This window comes from Myotis nattereri (genome assembly GCF_964212035.1).
Source record: "Myotis nattereri genome assembly, chromosome: 3".
NCBI classification, from domain to species: domain Eukaryota; kingdom Metazoa; phylum Chordata; class Mammalia; order Chiroptera; family Vespertilionidae; genus Myotis; species Myotis nattereri.
In genome coordinates, this window is record NC_138077.1 from 35,564,508 (window position 1) to 35,586,199 (window position 21,692).

Genomic DNA, 21,692 nt, shown 5'->3' on the forward strand with positions numbered 1-21,692 from the left:
AGTAGTTAATGTCTTCTTTTGTATTGAAAAATGAATTCGACTTAACATAACACATTCTAAAAATAGCCATCTTGCTTTCATAAGATTTATATTTTCTTTGAAGCAACCTTGCAAGTGTGTTGCTCTTTTTTAGTTCATTTATACAAAAGGCTTTATGAGAAAGTGGACATAGATTGTCCTATTATCTCTGATTTGTGTATCTCAGTACACTCCAGAAGTGGGACATGAAGCAGAAATGCTTATTTTTCCTCATGGGAACCTCAAAAGAATGACAAGAGGTGACAGCAAGACAATTTTCACTATCAGAAGGAGCAACAGGAAACTGCATTTGTTTCAGTTCTGTTGGACAGTGTATAGATAGGCTTTGTCAGTGAAATAATGTGGCTCATTTATATTGGATGTATTCTGTGGAGCTCAAACCACTATATGGGTGCTCTCATTAATCCTAAAGCCTTGCTATCAGCTAGGTTTTTAGCAGCTTTTGTCCTCACTTTATGGCCTGGGAGACTGCAGTTTAAAGGAAGTCACTTGTGCAGGCATTGGCAATGTTCATAAACCAACCAGTCGGTTTAACTGTAGTTTAAACAGGAGAGAAACATTTTTTTGCTTTATTCATAAAAGCTTTATAGTAATAATTGTCTAGTACAGCTAATTGCTAAATGTAATGATTTAAAATACTCTGACTCCTCTTTGTCTCCAAAATAGTTTTCCTATCAAATCTGTGTTATTAGTAGGACTTTCATTTTCTACACATCCTGGATTCAAAGCAGCTTGCTTACTCTACTACCTCATTGCCATTACTTGGTTCAATGGGTTGTTTAGTCTTAACAGTTCTCCTTTTCCAGGCTTTCACGTGGATCTTTGCCTCTTTTCTCCCAAGTCAGAATTCTATGTGTGATTGATCATAAAAAATAACTGAATGATATGGTAAGGAAAATTATAATCCATAAGGGGAATTTATTGAAAATGTTCATATTATCTACTCCAAATATGAAGGATTTTTCTGAAATTACAGTGGGATAGTCACCTCAAATTTAGATGTAACCATACAAACAGCCTTTTTCAATATCAAGATGAGAAAGATTTCTATTCAATCCTTGTGTGGTATTTGGAAACACATTTTAGAGAGGAAACTAGGAGTTTATTTAAATGATTACTCATGGACAAATTTAGAAACAAAATCTTGGAAATGGAACTCCTTGGACATTGCATATATGTTCATTTTAAGGCTATAAAATAGGTGAAAACTTTCCCCGAGTTACTTGCCAGTAAAAAGCAGAGTAAGGACCAGATATTGGTCTCTGAACTCCAGGCTGGTGTTCCTTCCTTAGGTCAGTGTTTCTGAAACCAAAATGTGGTGTTCTGAGTTCTTTGTCTTGCAAAAATCAAAGAATGAGTTCAGGGACAATGACAGCATGCAGAAGCAAAGCTTATTGAGAGACTGGCAGACACCCTGCAGCAAGAGGAAGCAGGAAGGGGGCCCAAAGAGGGGTACTGCCGAAGCTCTTTGTCTATGGACATACTTATACCTTCATAGCTTTTGATGGGTCTTTTCATGTTATTCCGTGTAATATCCAATCATTTTAGAATGTGAGTCCGGCTGGCGGGTGGGACCTGATTTGGGACTGCCACTTCAGATCTGAGGTCACTGTCCCTTCCCAGCCGGGCTCAGCCCTCCCCACCCCACCAGGTTCAACCCTAGGTCATCTTGTTCCAGCGGTTGTTTTTTTTTTGTGTGTGTGTTTGTTTGTTTGTTTTACTGGAATCAGGCACGGCCAGCAGTAGCCAGCAAACTGCATCATGTTGCTGCTAGACTTCTCTACTCAACTTCCCCTCTTCGGTCCAGTCCTAGCTGCCTAGGTTCTATCGCCTCATTTCCATGTCAGAAACAGAAAATACACAAGAAACCATGAAAACGTGGGAAGCACTCCATATGTGATAGCTCATGTGACCTAACATCTAAGTCAGGAAAGCAAGTGTTAACAATTTCCCAATTTTATTATTAGAAAAACAACTGAAAAATGAGTAAATCCAGAAATAAAGCACTGGTCTTCTGCCCATTTGTCTAATTAGCCTCATAAAATAACAGGATCTCATTGCAATCTGGCATGAAGACTTTTATTGTAAATTAATGGTCGCATATTTTCACAACAACCACCAAACAGATAAGGCACATCCACACAGTTTATTTGCTATCTTATAACACATACACACACACACACACACACACACACACACACTGAAAATCATTCCAATGTTCATTTCCTTCAAGTATAAGATGGAAAATTTCTCGGGGGAATGCCTCTCAGGAGGATTGCGTTGCTGCTATGTGATGTGCAGATGGCCAATTATTCCAGTTATGAATCCATACTAGTCTCCTGGAAGTAAAGCACAAATAGATATTTTATCTGTCTCTTAGTTTGTTTCTCTTATGATATAGCTTAAGGTTTATTTCAAAATGTCCATGTTCTTGAAATGCTTTGGAAATTAGTCTCATTATAGATAAATGGTGAATACAAACGAATAGAAATATTTAAAATTATGTGAAACGGGGGGGGGGAGGGGAAGCCGGAGGAAGGTCAAGGGGGGAAATAAAAAGGAGACATATGTACTACTCTTTGTAATATTTTAAGCAATAAAACAAAATTAAACAAAATAAAAAAATTACGTGAAACAGGAAATTAGTTCTCATATAACCAATTATTCTTTGAAAATAGAATTAAGAAAATAGTTGTCAATATCTGAATATTACCACTGTTGTTGAACATTTCATTTTTTACTTAAAATGACAAATTTATAAATATAAACTCAGTGAGATAAACCTGTGCCAAAGAAAGTCCTGTCTCTTGAGAAGAAAGGATCAGACTACAAAAATGTCTTTAGAGAAGATGTTGTAATGATGCCATCGTCTACCTGAAACACAGGAATGGGCTTTGTCTTCAGAAGTAAGTATATCATTGTGTTTTAAAAACAAAAGAAATATTTATGAAAATATGTCCTCATAATTCTGTAAATAACAATCAACTCAATTATAAGACTCACCACATTTCAGTGAATAATATAATTAAATGTTATGCTCGTGTGAAGGTAAATATGACTATTTGTACAATGCCTTAACTAATAATTAAAATAATGATTACTAGGGAACATGGAAGGTTGTTTTAGCTGAAGAGAGGACCAATGAAATAAAATGAGACCATCTGTGTTTTCATTCTTAAGATGTTTGTGATTACAAGTTTCAGATCATGAGTGTTAGGCTTATGATGAAACAAAAGAAAATTATTCACTTCAACATCGGGATGATCATTCACTCCAAAACAGTCACTGAGCCTCTCCTTTGTTACTATGCAGTGTGCTAAACCATGGGGACACAAAAGTGAATTGGCCCTCGAGAAGTTTACATTCTGTTCAATGAGCTGGAAATAAATAAGGAAATTAAAACAGAGCAGTGTCTGCTAAATGTGTAAACAAGGGTTTATGTTGGGGCACATACAAGGACTAAGCTTCCCAGAGTACCTGACATCTAAGAGTTGAGGAAAATGGCATCAGTCAGTTTTTATGCCTACAATTTATATTGGTTTAAGAGGAGGTAAGAAATATGATATAATTTTTAAAAATAGTAACTTTCATTTTAACTATAAGAATAACTATCACTAATAAAAATCCTATTTGTGTATATGCATTTATATATGTGTGTGCATATGTATATATACAGAGATAGATAGAGTGCCAAGGAGCTCTGAGAAGATTGCATGGCGCAAAGCACATGTAAGTGTTAAGTATTTCCTTTTTAATAACAACCTAAACAACATAGCACTGAACTTGACTAGTTTGAGAGAAGATAGTGATATTTGTAACCAGCAGTCTATGAGATACTGAAATAATAGAGGATCAGTTAGCTATATTTACAAAGACAACAAAATCAGGATAGCCAATTTAGTGCACTGGTCAGTTCAGGGAAATAACTATAAATTTAGTGAACTAAAATAAAAGTGAACCATCTGTTCCAGTTATTTAATGGTCTGGTTTCTGTCAAACTGGCAGTCCTCTGGAGAAAACCAAACACAATACATAATCTGGGATAACATCACTGATAGCAACTTGTTCATTAGGTATTTGGGTCTTCTTCATAAAATGCAACACAAAATGTGTTTTTAAAATCTCTGCTTTTTAAGGTCTCTGATTGCTTGGTTCTCTAGAAAATGGATGTATTTGCACTTTATATTTGTCAATCATTTGCTGTAATCTATATATCTATAATAATAAAAGTGTAATATGCTAATTAGACTGGACATCCCTCTGGACGTCCTTCCGGACAACCTTCTGGACAAAGCCAGGGCTGCGAGGGAAGCCCAGGCCCCAGGTCCTGGGTGTCAGAAGGAAACCGGTGCTGGCAGCCAGGGGAAGGAAGGCCTACTCTTCCACAAATTTTGTGCATCAGGCCTCTAGTCTATAATAATAAGAGGGTAATATGCTAATTAGACTGGATGTCATTCAGGATGTCCTTCCTGATGAAGCTGGGGCTAGAGGGAAACCATCCAGGTCCCGGGTGCCTGTGGGTGGCACAAGGGAAGCCAACCCAGGTCCCAGGTGCCTGCCATTGCCAGAGGAGGGATGCCTGGGTCCTGGCTGCCAAAGGGAAGCCAATGCTGGCAGCTGGGGGAAGGAAGGCTTATTCTTGCATGAATTTCCGTGCATCGGGCCTCTAGCATATATAAAAACCTAATATGCTAAGTGTCCATACAACCATTCAACCAGTCGCTATAATGTGCACTGACCACCAGGGGACAGACCCTCTGACTAGGAGATTAGCTTGCTGCTGGGGTCCAGCCGATCAGGACTTGACGAGATGGGCCAGACACACCCTGAAGCCCCCCTGTGGTCCCTCCCTAGCCCCCATCTGCACTAGTGGGGTCCCTTGGCCTGGCCTGCACCCTCTCTCAATCTGGAGAGCCAGTTTCGGCCTGATCCCCACAGGCCTGGTCAAGGGACCCCACCAGTGCACGAATCTGAGCACTGAGCCTCTAGTTATTTATAATAGTTGAAAACCTAGAAAAAAAAGAAGTCAAATCAGTTAGCGATTAAAGTATTTATCTGTTGTTGAAATAAAGTGTTGTCAATGTAATTTTGATCATTAAAACACCAGATTTATTTTTGAGGAAAAGACAAAAGCAAAAAGAAACACTCTCAATCCAATTTAAAAACTTGCTATATAGTGTCTTCATATGCATAGACTGGTTACCCTCTTTGAAGAAAACTATTGATTTTGGGTTTATTGATATAGTCAAAGGCTCTGACACCTTTAATTCTGGGAAAAAGTGCTTGCTACATCTTGTCAGCTACAAAAATTATGTAAAAGATATAATGATTTATACCAGTTGCTTATGTGATACTCAAATGAGTCACCTTGGGGTCCTAGACTACAGATACTGATTCAGAAGGTCTGGGATGGGACTTGAGATTCTGCATTTGCAATGAGTTCCCAGGTCATGCTGATGCTATTTGTCCAGGGATTACACATTGAAGAGAAGTGATCTGTAGGATCTATGCTCACACTACTATGTCTCATGGATCTCATGCTAACACACACACACACACACACACACACACACACAGAGTCAGTTGCTGAGGGTTGAGTTATACAGAAATTATGCTATCCTTGCCAATGGAGACATATTCTCATCAGTGATTCACAAAAAACTTTTTTACCAGAACATTTTTTTACATTATCTCATCTTAATGATGCCTTAATTCTGCAGATCCCAGTATCTAAGATATCTAGTTTCTGAAGGTAAATGGCATTTGCTGTGTACACTAATTTTTCAGTTGAGTTTAAAATAATTCAATCTTGCCACACACAAAAAGTGCGTGCAGCTAAGAGTGAATGCTTTCTTTACACACAACCAGATGTGATTGAAGTGGGCATCAACAGTTTGAAAAGCATAATGCAAAAGCTGTTAAATATGTCCAATTAGAAAGCATTTTACTTGTTTTTATCCTCATTACTTCTAAGTTTCACTAACTGTGGTTCAGGCTCTGGGCCTCTTGAGCTAATGTACTCTTTATTTCAGTAAATTAGCGTAATGAAGACCCTTCAGTGTCACCTTGGTTGTTCCAGTATTTTAGATGGGATGACAACATTATTATAATGAAATCATTTATATGTAACATTTCAAACAGTGAGGCAGCAATGGAGTCAAACTTGAGACTCTCCAGCCAATTTTGTCTTTCTTTTTTTAATATATTTTTATTGATTTCAGAAAGGATGGGAGAGGGAGAGAAAGATAGATGCATCAATGGTGAGAGAGAATCATTGATCAACTGCCTCCTGTATACACCACATCCCCCCCACCCCACCCCCTGACTAGGGATCAAGCCTGCAACCTGGGCCTGTGCCCTGACTGGAAATCAAACCGTGATACTCAGCCACTGAGCCATATCAACCCTGCCAATTGCATCTTTCTATAGATGCATATGACATTGTATCAGGGACAGGATTATTGAAGAGATGGATCAATTTGGATCTTTATCTGAGTTACAAAGAGTGTATAAGGTGAAGAGAGAACTACCTGTCTGCTGAAATAAAAGTTAGTGTCAGTCAGTCTTTATTGAGCATACACAGCGTGCAGGGTATGCTATAATTGCTGCAGCCTGCAAGTCAGAGGGCCAGAATGTAAGGTCCAAATCTTTTCTATATGTACACTTTTCATCAAGGCATATAATCTTCCTGATTTTCATCGCATATCCAATGGATTCTTAAAGTTAATTAATGTGTCTTAAAATATAACAAAAATTGCACCTGTGTTTGATTTAATGTAAGAAAATATAATCATTCTCTAAGCTTTTCTTCAGTAAACAAGTTTTTAAGAAAAAACAACACCCTCTGTCTATAATTTAATCTTAGTGCTCTATAAAGTCCTGCTTTTAGTATCAGCTCTCAGAAGTGAATTGTTTGTCAAATTTCTATTAAGCTGAAGGTGAAAAATTAATGAGCCATTTAAGATATTTCAAAATGAATGCAAGTCTGTTAGTTATGCAGCACAACAAATCTGTGTTTGAGGATGGTCTAAGGTTCCCTGATATTTAACTTTTGAATGCATTGTTTCTTATGTTTAATGGAGCATTTTAGAGGGAAAAAGAATGCAGTTATTGATTTTTTACTAACAGATAAATATATCTCAAAGATGGTTTTAGTATTCGAAATACTTTTTTTACCCACAAAACATAATTTCAGAGCAAGGATAATCAGTGAGAGTTACTGGAGACACCTGGGTTTTGGAAATCTATGTAATGTGTCTGCTGTGGGAGAGCAATTAGCTGGGGAGAAAGCATCCACATATAGCAATCATGAGGTTAATAAAATTATAATTTTATTCTTTGGTTGTACCTGTGATCCATTTTCTAGGCATTCAGTAAAATAAAGGCATTGAAACTACCTTTCAAAGAATTATTGATTCCTTCTTTTCTTTTCCCAGTAATTATTGAGCTCCTCTTATGTTCCTCACAATCTCCTTGGCTTTGAGTATCATACAATGAGGAAGAAGACTTGATTCTTTGCCTTCAAGGAATTTAGCCTCTAGAGGGAAAACCGAAGTGTTTATTATGAAATGTTATTGTTAATTAAAAATGGTGAGCACTATAAGAAAGGTACATAAATAGGAGGGTGTCAGAGAAAGCTTACAGAAGGTGACTTGTAAGTTAGAGTCTGACATGTGTGATGCAGGAGAAAAACAGGTGAAGTGGATGGATGGGCTTACACAAGAACATGGAAGATGTAAGTCACAGAATATGTAGGGGGACAGCTAGTTTTAGGGTAAGATGCATGAAGAGGAATGAAGGGAAATAATGTTGGAACTATAGGTCGGAGATTGTGAAGGGCCTTGAAGGGCAAGGTAGAGTTCTGTATTTGAACTGGAGAGAGGTGAATCATGCAGCTTTCCAAGAACTTTCATTTTGTGTTGGTAATGTGTCAGCACCTAACTTCTATGAAACCTTCAAAATAACAGGTTGTCCATTTCTCATAAATGCTACAGTAGTCACCTCATTCCCAGGGGCGATGTTCCAAGATCCCCAGTGGATTCCCCAAACTGCAGATACTACCAAACCCTATATATAATTTTTTTTTCCTATACCTACATACCTATGATAAAGTTTAATGTATAACTTCACAATAGTAAGAGATTAATAACAATAACAATCATGTTATAGAGCCATTATAACAATATACTGTACGAAAAGTTACGTGAATGTGGTCTCTCTCTCTGTGATGCCTGAGATAGCTGGGAGGTTACTAAAAGGCGGGTTGCATACAAGTGTGGAGATGCTGGACAAAGTGATGATTTACTTCTCAGGCCGAATGGAGCAGAATGGAGAGAGATTTCATTATGCTACTCAGAATGATGCTCAATTTAAAAATTATAAATTTTTATTTCTGGAATTTTATTTTTTTAAATGTCATCGATGTCAGAGAGGAAGGGAGAGGGACCGAGAGAGAGAATCATTGGGATCAGAGACTGCGACCCTGGCATGTTCCCTGACCGGGAATTCAACTGTGACCTTCTGGTTCATAGGTCAATGCTTAACCACCAAGCCACGCCAGCCAGGCATGGATTTTTTCATTTAATATTTTCAGACCTCAGTTAACTGTGGGTAACTGAAACCCTGAAAAGTAAAACTGCAGATAAGGAGGGGCTACAGTATTTCATTGTCTGGTGTACACTAAAAGTTTCAAAGGCAATGGCTGAGGGAGAAAATACATGCTGGGCGAAGCAGAGGAGGTGGCTATCAAAGGCTTTCCGCTCTGTGCACACTGTTGATGCCTTGAGATTTTTATCACTGTAACTCCAGGTACAGCCTAGAGCAGCAGACATAGGGCTGCTCACTTGTGGCTGAGAGCAATTTCCTTGTGGTCTGAAAATCCCCTTTCGTTTATCTCAGCAAGCTATATTGCTGCTAGCATCTTCTGTGTGAACCAGGACCTGGCTCATGGCCATGCAACTTGTACAGTCTCCAGGACCCCCACTTAGAAGGACCCACACCTAATTTAATGCTCTGCTATTGCCATATTGAAACTCTCCATACTTTTTGAACAAGTAAATGGTTAGGAAGCAGTGAGCTGCACTGTGATCAAAATGCACTGCCATACATCCATATAAAAGGGGTTACTGAATTATGAGAGCAGCAGAGCGCTTATATAACAAAACCGATTCGAAGCTTGAATCTTCATTATTTTTCTTCTTCAAAGCCATGGCTTCTATGGTTGCCACAGGGCTAAGCTAAATATCATTTCTTAGCCTTGTGGTTTTGCAGTTGATAAATTAAGGAAAAACTTCTGTAACATATTTTCTCATTTATAATCTGCCTCCCGGAGCCTGGGTACCAGTATGGTTGAGTTCTGCACCCCCTGCAGTCCTTTCAAATTAAATTCTGAGAAAAACTTTAGCAATTATTTTCCCTAATAAAAGTTCTGAAAAATGGAGCCCTCTGTTCGCAAACATTATTGGCTGCCTGGTAAAGTCATTCTGTTGTGTATTTTATTTTCTGAGTCAAGATAATATATAAACTGAATAAGGTATCTTTTAATTCTATCATTACACACAGTTTAGTTTATTCTCTCTATTCTCTTTACTCTGAGTACTTGTGTATTTTTTCCCTTATTTGTGCTATCATGGCTGTTTTTCCTTTTTATTTGTGTTTAATTTTTGTTTTCTCAAACTTAGAGATGAATATAGTAAAATATTCCTGCAAAGCTTAATTCATAAAAATATGTCACCTTCTCCCATACTTCCTTGTGTCCTTTCCTATTGCCCAAAGGTAAACACTCAATTGCTTTCAACATTTTTAGTTATTATTATTTTTTTTATATTTGCCTCTCGGTCTGAAGAGCATTTTAAATAGTTGAATTCATGTTTCAATTTCATCTAGTGTATTGACTTACCACTATGGATGACGATTTTTAACTTTCTTTCACAAGTACCTTCACCCTTGACTTTTTTCGTCTATTTTTCCTATAGAATGTTGCTTTTGTGTTACAAGGTCATAGTTTATATTGTTATGACTATGTCAATACTATTCACATCGTATGATGATTATATTTCTTTCTTGAAAATCTTTTTACTCCCTTTGCAGCTAATAGTTGCCTCATTTCATAGATTTTTTAAATTTTTCTTTGTATTTAGAAACTCTTCACATGCTAACTCTGATCTTACTGTACGTGTTCTCCCAATAGAGCAACACATACCTAGTATTTCCATTGTTTTCGTCTTCCTGGAGAATCCCCCTCCTGAGCCTCTGGACTGCTACTCCTCTCCTCACTAGGTCTGCTGCTCCTGTGCCGTTTTAGCATTGTTCTTGGATGAGAGTGCCCTTAAGAGTGGCAGAATTAATTAAGTTGATTTGAAGTTCTTTGTATGGGTGGAATTTATTGATGGCCGGGTTTTAACATAGGGTGTCTTGGATGAGTGGCTTTATTGGTAGACTTCAGATTTTAAGTATTTTTATATATTCTCTGTTGACCTAGTCATGTTTACCAGAAGTGAATTTTCTGTTGTCCTAACTAGAAGGAAAGGTTCTGGGTGTCAAGAGAGTAAAACATCTGAGAGCCTCAGCAATAGTAACGTCATCCCATCAAAGTATTCGGCTCACCATTCTCTTTATCTGGTGTTTTTCTGCTTGGCATCCCGCCTTCCGTTTTCTGCTGAAGTGAAGGAGGGAGGAACAGGCACTGTTCACATCCACAGGGTGACTGAGGGGGCAGGAGGAGAGACCCCCCCCAATCAGAATTTCATCAAGTCTTCCTTTGCTCCTACTTAACTAGGTAGCAGGTATTGTCAATCCCTACACCTTTCTGGGTTCTGTGGTACAAACTGCATTGCTTTTCAGCATCCCCCCTCTGCTGGCTTAGGTTTTGGTCTCCTTGGTCTGTTATCAACTATTCATCTGCTTTACAGCTTGTAGAATCTTATTGTTATTGTCTTTGTTAGTCTCTTAGACCATGTGGATTAGTGCTTTTTAAATTCCTTTATTGTCATTTCCGAATGGAGGTGTGTGTGTGTGTGTGTGTGTCTGTGTGTGTGTGTGTGTGTGTGTGTGTACAATCTGCTATCATTTACTAACATGCATAATAGTATTTGGACTGAATTTTTATTAAGTACTGCAAATGATTTTTAATAAGTAGAGTGTAAATAATGAATAAGCAAATGAACAAAATAAACCTGCCACTCATAGTTTAAATACTTATTACAGAAAATTTTTCTTCCAGTGTTTTTTTTTCCTGATTTTTTATTGTTGTTTGTTTTTTTTAAAATCTTTATACATAGGTCCTCCCTTTTGCCCCATTAACCTCTTCCAGCCCTTTCCTACCCACCCAAGGCCCTCACCACCCCATTGTCTGTGTCCATGGGTTATGCATATATACATACAAGTTCATTGGTTGATCTCTTCCCTATTCTCTTGACAAAGGATTCTGTATCTTTCTCTCTTGAATACAGTTGGAAGCTTTAGGCAAAACCGATGGAACCTCACCTCTCTACTAGTGCAGCCCATCTCAGCGGCACTCGTGGCAAAACTGATCTCTTCGTCCAATGATGGGACCAAAAATGGTGTCTGTCACCCTCTAGAACTTCCACCTAGTGGTAATGTATTTATAATGTCTGTCTGTGCGTCTTATAATTTTATAAGTACTTTGTTCATTTTTAATCTCTTAAATTAATGTGATTAGGATTGTGCTTTAAAAAAAACACATTTATTTTTTTTATGAGGTGCAGCCTTTACCTTCTCTGTCTCTTTAAGGGATATTTTTGGAAGGTAATTTTGATAAAGAGTGAGAGTTGACCAAACTCAGAGACTGAAAAAGAGAAGGAACACATTTTGGACTGAAATAAAGAAAAGCAGCTTTGCACGTAAAGCATTTTGTAAGTTTCATGAAAATCTGCTTAACATAGCTTCCCGGTTTCAGCTTCATCAGGCTTGTTGCCTGCCAAGATTCAGAGGATAGCAGTCAGCTATCTGGGGTATGAAGTCCTTTAGTAGAAAGCATTAAAGCCTAATTCCTGCAATTGACTAAAAAATCCCTCTGTCTTTACACATCATTGCCCGAGAGATGCTTCTTGTACTGCAGTGCAGTTTGTCAGGCCTTGTTGGACCACATAGGATAAAACTGAAGAAATTAAACTACCTGTAGTGGTGAAAGCGCTGCTGCCTCTTGTTTCTGCCTCCAGCCTCAGCATTAGAATTCTAGAGAGGAGGTTCTCTTTACATATCGTTAAGTTTGTATCTAGTCGCTGTGAAATTCAACTTGTGGGCTCTGATTTTGTGTCCAGACCTGGAGGCTTAACTACCCTTGTTTTATTTCATCTGTTTATCTCTTGGCAACAAATGCATTAAAAATATGTTTCAAAGAAGCCCAAAAAAATCTGAATACATTCAGAATTGCCCTCTGGTAGAGATATAGCTTTTCAAAGTCCTATAGATTGAGAGCCTCCTAAACTGGTTATTGATTGAGCAAAGTGGGAAATATAGGCAACAATGATAAGCCTATGTCTTCAAAGTAGAATGAAGAAAACCTTAAATTGTTTTTTTTTTTTTCTGAGTGTGTGTGTGTGTGTGTGTGTGTGTGTGTGTGTGTTTCTGTTTTCTATTCTGAGCCCACAAATTCATTATGGGCTCAATTTGTTAAAATCTATAAATAGCAATGTAATAATAGTTTAGTTGTAAGGAAAGCACTGGGCTTCATAAAAGACTAGTTTGAAGCCCAGATTTAATTAATTGATTAATTCAACAAATATTCAGACCCCCTATATGTTCCTGCCATGCTCTGTCCTCGGTGAAGTGTTAGCCCCCTTGCCAGCACCCTGCACCACCTCCCTACCAAGAGCCTCTGTGTCTGCACCTACAGAAGGATATCTAAGATTCTAGTATCTCACGTTGTTCTGCGAATTAAATCATGACGGACATCTGAGTACTTTTGTATACTGTAAAATGTTATGTCAGCAGCTGTCTTCCTCATCAAATAACCATATCAATGTGCTCCACAATATGTCAAATCTCTGCATAATGATGGCACAGCTAAGCAAAATAGCAATCTCCAGTTTTATCTCTGCAATAATTTAGCCACATACATGGCTAAGAAGACATAGTGAAGCTTAGAAGATATAGTGAGATGTATACTGAAACCTGCTTGTAACTCTAGTGTTAAAGAAGCAATGAGCTAGGCCTGCTTTAGAGCTATAACTCATTTGGATCATTGAGAAGTTTACCAGTTAAAGCCTGTGGCAGAAACCACCACACTGTCCTTCTTCATGAAGGTAGAGAGCAGTTTGCTACAGCCAGATAATAAAGGAAGGAAGACTCATCCTCTTCAGATCTTTCTCAGAAGGAAAAGCAAAATCTCAGAAGGAAGAGCAAACATCAGAATACTTTCTTAGCATATTCTTTAAAAAAAATCTGTCATTACCTAGGAAACAGTAAGCATATTTACAATTATCTATTTTTTGGGGGGATCCTCTGGACCTGTTAGGCCAAATATTGATTGTCTTGACATTTCATTTCAGCCACAGTAGTACATAATGTCGCCCTTCACAGTGCCTTTTTAAGTTGTAAGGCAATAATGAAAATTAAATTATAAGAGCATTTTATAAATCTCTTTTGAATCAGAATGCAGATTCTCTATAACTAGAAATATTAAGGCCACCTGGGTTTAAATAGTCTACAGATTAACTTGACATTTCATTCCTTGGCATTTTACAGATACCAACCAGGTATCTGTGACCCTTCAAACTTTCAGAGCTTTCTGTCTACACTACATAAGCTGTTCTTTCTTTGTTTTTTTAAGATTTTTAAATTCACGTTTAGAAAGAGAAGAAGAGAGAGAGGGAGAAATACTAATGTGAGAGAGAAACATAGATGTGAGAGTTAAACATCAATCAGCTGCCTCCTGCACACCCCTTACCGGGGATCTAGCCAAAACTTGGGCATGTGCCCTGACTGGGAAAATATTTTATGAATCACTTTTGGTGAATATAAGAATGACTATTTCTAAGTTGCATAAAACTTAATGTCATCAGTGATGATGTGATAAGCTTTACATAAGTAAATTTGGGTCATTTCTCCTCATAGGGATGGATGTAAATATAATGTTTATACATATATACCTACATATATATGTAGTTACTATTTTACTATTCAAAATTTTATATATATACATATATATTATGGAAAATTCCATTTATTAGACTATAATATCTATAGCTAATATTATTTATAATTTTTACATATTTCAAATATTTATATTTCTAATTTCTGAAAAGCTACTGGAAAGTACATATTATCATTTCTTGAGCAGAGATTTAAAGTAATGTATTGAACATATTATCCACAAATTGTTGCTATACTAAAATTTATTGGCAAGTAGTACATTTTAGCTTTTCAGGAAATATTTAACTAAAAATGTTAATACAGTTGAATCCAGCATTGTTGTTGTGTTTTTTTGTTTGTTTGTTTGTTTTTGTTTGATTTTTGGTTATATATGAGACCAATCAATCTGTCCAGAGTAGCCTCAAGAGAAAATTCCTCAGGAGATATAAAAAAAATAAGCTAAAATAAAATAGAAAACTTGTTTTAGAGAAGGGTTGGCTTTAATAGATTTTGGCCATCGACATGTAAGAAAATATCCAGAACATGACATACAAATTTACTTTGTTCAGACAGCTTGTATATAGCATGCATTTGGATATAGTGGCCACTCTTTATACAAACAATTTCAGTGAATGACGGTGTTGTGACAAATACGAGTGAGGTGCTAGGAGTCACTGAACTATGTGGTGGTGACACCCCATTGTATGGCTCTTCAAGCAGTCAGCTGCACAGTGAGCCTAGGAGTCTGAGCTGGAAGCTGATAACAGAGTATTCGTGGAACTAAAGATCAGCCTTCATGAGCTGCCAGCCTGAAGTCCTTGGACAAAAGCTAAAAAAAGCTTCAGAAATCACTTTGAAGGACTGCTCATCAAGGCTCTTAAACAGAGTGAGCGTAGGTGGGAAACCTATTGTCCAAAGTCAACAGAAAGTACAGTTAACTCTGTATCCTGGGGAGTGCAGGTTGGGTTTACTGAGGGGGACATAGAGCTGTCACTCACCCAGAACTTTTCCAGCTTCCAGTTTTCTGTCTCGACAGGTCTGATTTTAGGAAATGATTCAGCTTTGTTTCAGTCTAGAGTTTTGTTTGTGTGTTTGCTAAAAGACCTAAAGACAACCGGAGATGTATACTCTGAAGACAAATTATTTTAACAAGTGTTACCCAATTTTCAATGTTTCTCAGCAATTTTTACAGTGTCTTACCTTCTTCTCTCATTATTTCTCAAATACCTGTCACTCCTTTCAAATTACAGTAGCTCTGACTACACTTTACAGTATATAAATGTGACAAAAACCCCTTAGAGTACAACCCTGTCTTTATATTTTGATGATTTTTTTTATTCCCACCACAATGGATTGGCATTGCCATTTACTAACCTAGAAACTTCCAGAGATTCCTCAAGGACTTTCTGGTTCTATATTCTACTATTCTTTTCAGGTGTCCAATTTTTCTCACTCTTATTCTATTCAATAGCATCCAGGTATGTCTTGCGTGTTTGTGTTTCCATGTAGCAAAACCCAAGTTTTCCCTAAAGCTCAATGCAAATGCTATCCTCTCCATAGAAAAGCCCTTCAGTGTTCTACTGGGACAGCCTCTCCCGACTCTGTCTACCATGCTTTAGGCACTTACATGCTCCTTGGCATTGTGGTACGATTGAGGCAGAGTATAAGCAACTTAGATTTTCATTAGAATGTATTGTTTCCAATTTATTTTTATTTGATTTCAATTCTTTGATATCTTCTTTTTGACCCAGGAGAAAAAAAACACACACACATATGTACTGTGTGGTTGTCAGGTGTAGCATTCTATATGTATTCGTTTAGACTAAATTCCTAAATCCTTTCATTAGATATTCTATATCATATTATTAGTTTTAAAATTTCTTACTGTGAGTATAGATTTTACCTCGTAGTTTTGCCAATTTTTGATATATTTATATTTTAGGTCATTTCTTAGATATTTGTAAATTTGAATACAATTATCTTCCTGGTTGGTTGCAATACTTATCAAATGAAATGATCTTTTTTTTAGATCTATAAGTCTTGTCTTAAATTTGATTTGTCTGATTTAACTTAACTACACTCACTTTTTTAGTAGTAACTTTATGCTATATCTTTTAAACTTTTAACCTTTCTGTATTTTTACTTTTTAACATGAATTATGAATAGCAATTAATTTGAATTTAAAATATAATCTGATCATCTTTTAACTGGAACATCAAGTCCTACATTTAATGTCATTGCTGATGCATTTATGCTCATACTTTTGATCTAAATTTCTTCAGGGGTTTAGTGCCCTTATCCTATCCGGCCTTTTTCTCAGATTTTCCCACGCTAGATTCCTCTGCTTTATGGTCATTTTGGCTGCTACTACACAAGCCTCCACAGAGGCATTTCCCCTTCACTGTTTACCCCCACCCCTCACCACCACCACCCAACAATCTGCAGGAACAGACAGGTTGTTCCCTGGGGAGATTGGAAAGCCAGGCTTTCCTGCCTACTGGGATGTCTAGTGTGACTGAAATTGACCCTCCCTAGTTAATCTGGCTTAATGTCTGATTACATTTGATTCCGTCCTTTGTTAATAACTAACTAGTCACCTATGCTAACATTTCCCCCTCAAGAATCCTGGACCCTTGCATTTTACAAGGAGAGCTGGATGGAGGTCTCATTTTCTGTAGCTTCTTCCAGCAGTGAAGAGAAGTATAGTCTTGCTTATCCCTGGCCCCAGAGATGCTTGCTATCTGCCAAAAAAGAAGAAGGGAGTCAAAAGAGGAGGGGGCCTTTACATGGAGAAAAAGGGTTTTGTAAGTTCCAGGTCAGTCTGTTACTCTCCTTGGAAGGCAGCATGCACAATGTCGGAGGCTGGTACTGTTGGACATCCTAGAGGTGACAGATTTGACAAGAAGGTTGAAAAAGCATGGACGAAAATGAAGAGAATTATAGCAACTATAGGTCTGATGAGAAGTAAGAACCAGATGATAGAGGGAAGGACTGGCTTTATAGTGCCCAAGATTAAATTGGAGAGGGGGCTTCCTTGGACAAAGGTGCGTCACACCTATCTGAAGCCTTCTTGTTTACCATACTCAATTCAAATGAGGCCAAGGGCAACAGCCTAAGATCTCCTTCCTGAAGCAGGTTGTTTCTGCCTGGATCTCTTGGGTAGAAAGGAAACGCAGCTTTTGGTGGCAGAATTTGGTCCCTTCAGTCCCACCTTTTAAATAATAAAGTTTTGTATTCCAGAAGCGAAGCCCATACACCACTTCACATTTCACCTGCTCAACCATCTTGTTTCACCTGCTAACAAGTCAGTTCAGCAAAGCTGCTGAGTGTCATTTCAGGAGGCAGCAATGTAGGCTGGGCTTCCAAAGTGAAGTTTATATTGTGTGAACAAGTAATCAGGTATTTAGGAAGATTTATGCCTATGAAAACAAAAGAAAAAAAATGAAAGTTATTGATCAGAGCAAATTATAAACCCGTTTTAGAGGCTACTATCAGGTGAAAATGTTTTTAGATGTAAGGCTCAAAAGTTTATTTTGCTGGAATGAAAAGAAAGCAAGCAGTGACAACCTGAAAAGTCCTCTTTGTCTGAAGTTTGAATATTTCTAGTGATATCATCAGGTGCTCAGGTAAATTCAGTATGGCATACACGGTGTTAAGAAAAAGTAGTTTTAGTTCTTAGTAATTCCACGTCCAAAGATGGGATAAAAATGAAACATTAGTTTGGATGCTTGAAGAAAACTAGAAGAATTCAGGATCCAGTTCAATTTCTAGTTGAAAGACAAAAATTTGAAGACAATGAACTTAACTAGAGCCTAAAATCCACAACTAGACATTATGATTTAAAACAATTTCTCCCCTTAAAATTAACCTTATTTTTATTAAAGAGCTAAATTAAGATCAATTTATTGACTGAATTAAGTCCAGTTTCAATTCAGTCAGATTATTTGCATAAACACAACAAGGATAGCAATTGATCATATCAATTCTTTTAATTCTGTTTTGCTGGGATCACATAAGGAATCTCCAGATTGAGTTTTAATTACCCTCTCAGGAAGTGACTATGAAGTTTCCCCTTCCTAGTTACTCCAGCTTAATGTCTGATTCCATTTGTTCCCTTCCTTTGTTAATAACTACCTATGCTAACATTACCATCTCTCTCTACTCATTCCATTTATTGGTATATTTATTTTCATATTCTATTTTTCATACCTATTATTTATTTTCACTTTTTAAAAATGTTGTCTGGTTATTTGTTTATTGCTAATACATTTCCTTCCCATGTTGAGTTTAATTACAATGCTTACTTTTAAATTAACATATTGTTTCAATATATTTAGTTGGGTAGTTTATGTGTTCATTGTACTAACTTTCTTTCATGTGGGTTGTGAACCTCAGGTAAGTTGGCATTTTAGTGGGAGATCATGTTTCCTGGACGTATCAGCTACAACTCCTGTGACTTACAGGAGGACAGAGTGAAGTTAGGCCCCTGTTTATATCCTTCTTGATGTGTGCAGTGAGAGAGAGTCTATGTGATTTCAGGTACTGTGCAACTATTTTACACCACCCCCAGTTTTTGCTAGTTCACTAGGCACCCTTAATTTTCAGGGATCCAATGTTATGCAATGAAGCGACAGTCTCCTTAGGTTTTAATTTCACCAGCTTTGGGAAGGTGGAGGAGAGAAGGAAATACCCAAGAGTTCAGATTTGCTCAAGCCTCTTCACAACAGCATTTCATCCCAGCAGATGTGAGGAGGCTTTTCTACACCAATTTTGATTTCATTTATTAATCTCTCCTTTTGGATATTTTGTCCACAAATACACACATTTTACCAAGTTTGATTATCATATGTACCTCTTTGTATGTTGTTCTTGTCATTTATAATATACCATGGTCGTAAATATTGTTTTACATTTTAACAGCCACACATTTTATTATACTTGTCTAAGTAATTTCCATGTTTGGGATACTTAGTTTGTTTTCTGTAATTTATATTATAAACTATACTGCAAAGAGTTTAATTATTATTGTAGGATAAGTTCCAAAGCACAGGATTGCTATTGTTATTTCTATGAAAAGTAATATTGCTTTACCAATAGATTGTTCACATTAGCAATGCCAGTAGCAGTAGATGCATTATGAGAGTGAAAGTTTATTCAAGAATTTACTGACATTCATTATTAATACTGAAAATGTGATCATGGTGCTGCTTCTATTGAAAGAAAAAGGACTCTGCAATTTTGTTTACAATTATGGATATGGAATAATAGAAAACAATACTTATTAGAATCAACATGATATATTTAGATGTAAATAAAATTTGGATAAAATCTGTTTTTTGCTATGTTTTAAGTCATTATGTAAAGCAGGGCTTTGCCCAGTGATACATAAGAAAGTCCTATCAGTAAGAAAGATCCCATGTAAATACAGCATCCTCCTCAGAACAACATGTCGTCTTCTCTTTCTCACGACTCCAGAATGTAGCAGAGGGCAGGATAATATGAAATCATCCATATAAATGTTTTGGAACTCCTTATGATATAGAAGGGAAAATTTTTTCAAAACCAAATATTAAAAGAGATTTTCAAATACCCAGAAGCAAAAATGAAGCCAGAACAAAGAACCAAAGAAATAATCAAAAGAGCTGACCCTGTTATTGTCTGGTGTTGGGAGGTTATGGATCCTGATTAATTAGGGTGTGGATGTAGTAATCACATTGGGACAAAAAGCATGATTATATTTCCATAAGGAAGTTGTAATAACATTCCTATATAAAATCAAGACCATGGGGTGAAAGTGGGAAGGCTAGAAAGAAATCTACCCACTTTTGGAGAAATGCTTTCTTCTGTCTGAGCTCTGGGTGGAAAAAAAAAATAAATCTGCATTTAGAAATCAAACTCCCTGGCTCACAATTTGAATTACCATTGTAGTATAGAAAATCCAAGCCAAGAAATTCTCATAAAAATTGTCTCTAATCCAGATATGTTCCTGGGATGCCTGGCAAAAGTAAATGTAGTGCTGGGAAAATATGTATCAGAGAAACACTAAGCCAAAGAAAAGCTGAATAATTATATTAATATCAAAGGGCAGGGGAGGACTGTAGAGAAATATTGGGATAGAGAAGATATGAAGAAAAAAAATTATGTATTTTTATAGAAATAAGAAAACCATAGCAATTCCAAATTGTATACAAGAAATTAGTGTAAAATATACAAAGAAAAATGTTATAGTATGGCTAGGATAAATTGACAACATTACATGGGAAATTTTAACATCCTATATAATAAAGATGTAATATGCAAATGGACTGCATAAAGACCAGATCATGGATCAGCAGGAGGGTGGGGCAGTGAGCTACAAGCAGGTGTTGGAGAGCTACAGGAAGGGTGGGAGGGGGACTGGGGGGAGCTACAGGAGGGCAGAGCAGTCGGCGGAGAGCTACTGGAGGGCAGCAGCGAGCTACTGGTGCACGGATTCATGTGCAGAGCTACTAGTCTATGATAAAGTGTAATATGCAAAATGACCAAATGACCGAACAGCAGAACACCTGGACAATCTTTCGGATGAACACTCTATGACATGCACTGGTGCCAGACCAGCCAAGGCAGGTGTGATACGATTAGTTGGGGGGCCCTGCCATCACCCCATGATTGCCATGCAGAGGGAGGCCCAGGGAACCCTCTGCAGGGCAATTGATGAGGGGGCTCCACGATTCATCACCCCCGCAGAGGGAAGCCCAGGCCACCAGCCGGCAGGGTGATGGATGGAGGATGGGTGGGGGCTCTGCAATAGCCCCAAAGAGGGAGGCCCAGGCCACCCTCTGCACGGCGGTCCATCGCGGCACCCTGGCCAGGTGGGTGGGGCCTCCCTCTGCTGGGCGATAGATTGGACAGCCCTGTGATCCATCGCCCCACAGAAGGAGGTCCCGGCCACCTGGCTGGCAGCCACAGAGAGAGGCCCAAGCCAACCAGTTGTCAGTGCTGTGGTGGGTGGGCAGGGCCTTCCTCTGCTGGAGGATCAATCTAGGGGCCCTGTGATTAATCGCCCCACAGAGGGAGGCCCAGAACACTGGCCAGCGATGTTGTGGTGGTTGTATGGGGCCAGCCAGCAATTGCCCAGCAGAGGGAGGCTCAGGCCAGCCAAGTGATGGAACCCCATGCCTGTCACCAGCACAGGGAGGCTACTGGTGGTGGGGGGAGTAGAGGGGAGCGCAGCAAAGAGGGCAAGCTGTGGCAGCATGGCAGTGGCAGGGGCAGGGCCAGCTGCCAGCAGCCTGGGGAAGGAAAGCACTGATAGGCTCCGATTGCCAGCCAGGCCTAGGGACCCTACATGAGGGGTCCCGGATTGCGAGAGGGCGCAGGCTGGCCTAAGGGACACCTCTCCTGTGCATGCATTTCATGCACCAGGCTTCTAGTATATCAATAATCTAACAGGGAAAATACATAGAACAATAAAGTTATAGCCACACATTTTTTCAAGCTTGGACATATACATGGAATGCCTCATCCATATCATAGGGAACACACATTAATGATATGGACATTTATAAAAAATATTTATT

At 38.1% G+C, this 21,692-nt stretch overlaps 1 protein-coding gene across 2 annotated transcripts in view; it reads left to right on the forward strand.

Moving 5' to 3' along the window:
* The window catches only part of NLGN1 (neuroligin 1), a gene marked incomplete at its 3' end in the record, with an annotated part of 2,013,512 nt that overhangs the window by 1,681,357 nt on the left and 310,463 nt on the right, over positions 1-21,692 (forward strand). For both annotated transcript variants that reach the window (XM_081087461.1, XM_081087460.1), the window contains exon 6: positions 11,490-11,633. In XM_081087461.1, the coding sequence (XP_080943587.1) occupies positions 11,490-11,633 (144 nt within the window). The remainder of the gene's footprint in view (positions 1-11,489; positions 11,634-21,692) is intronic.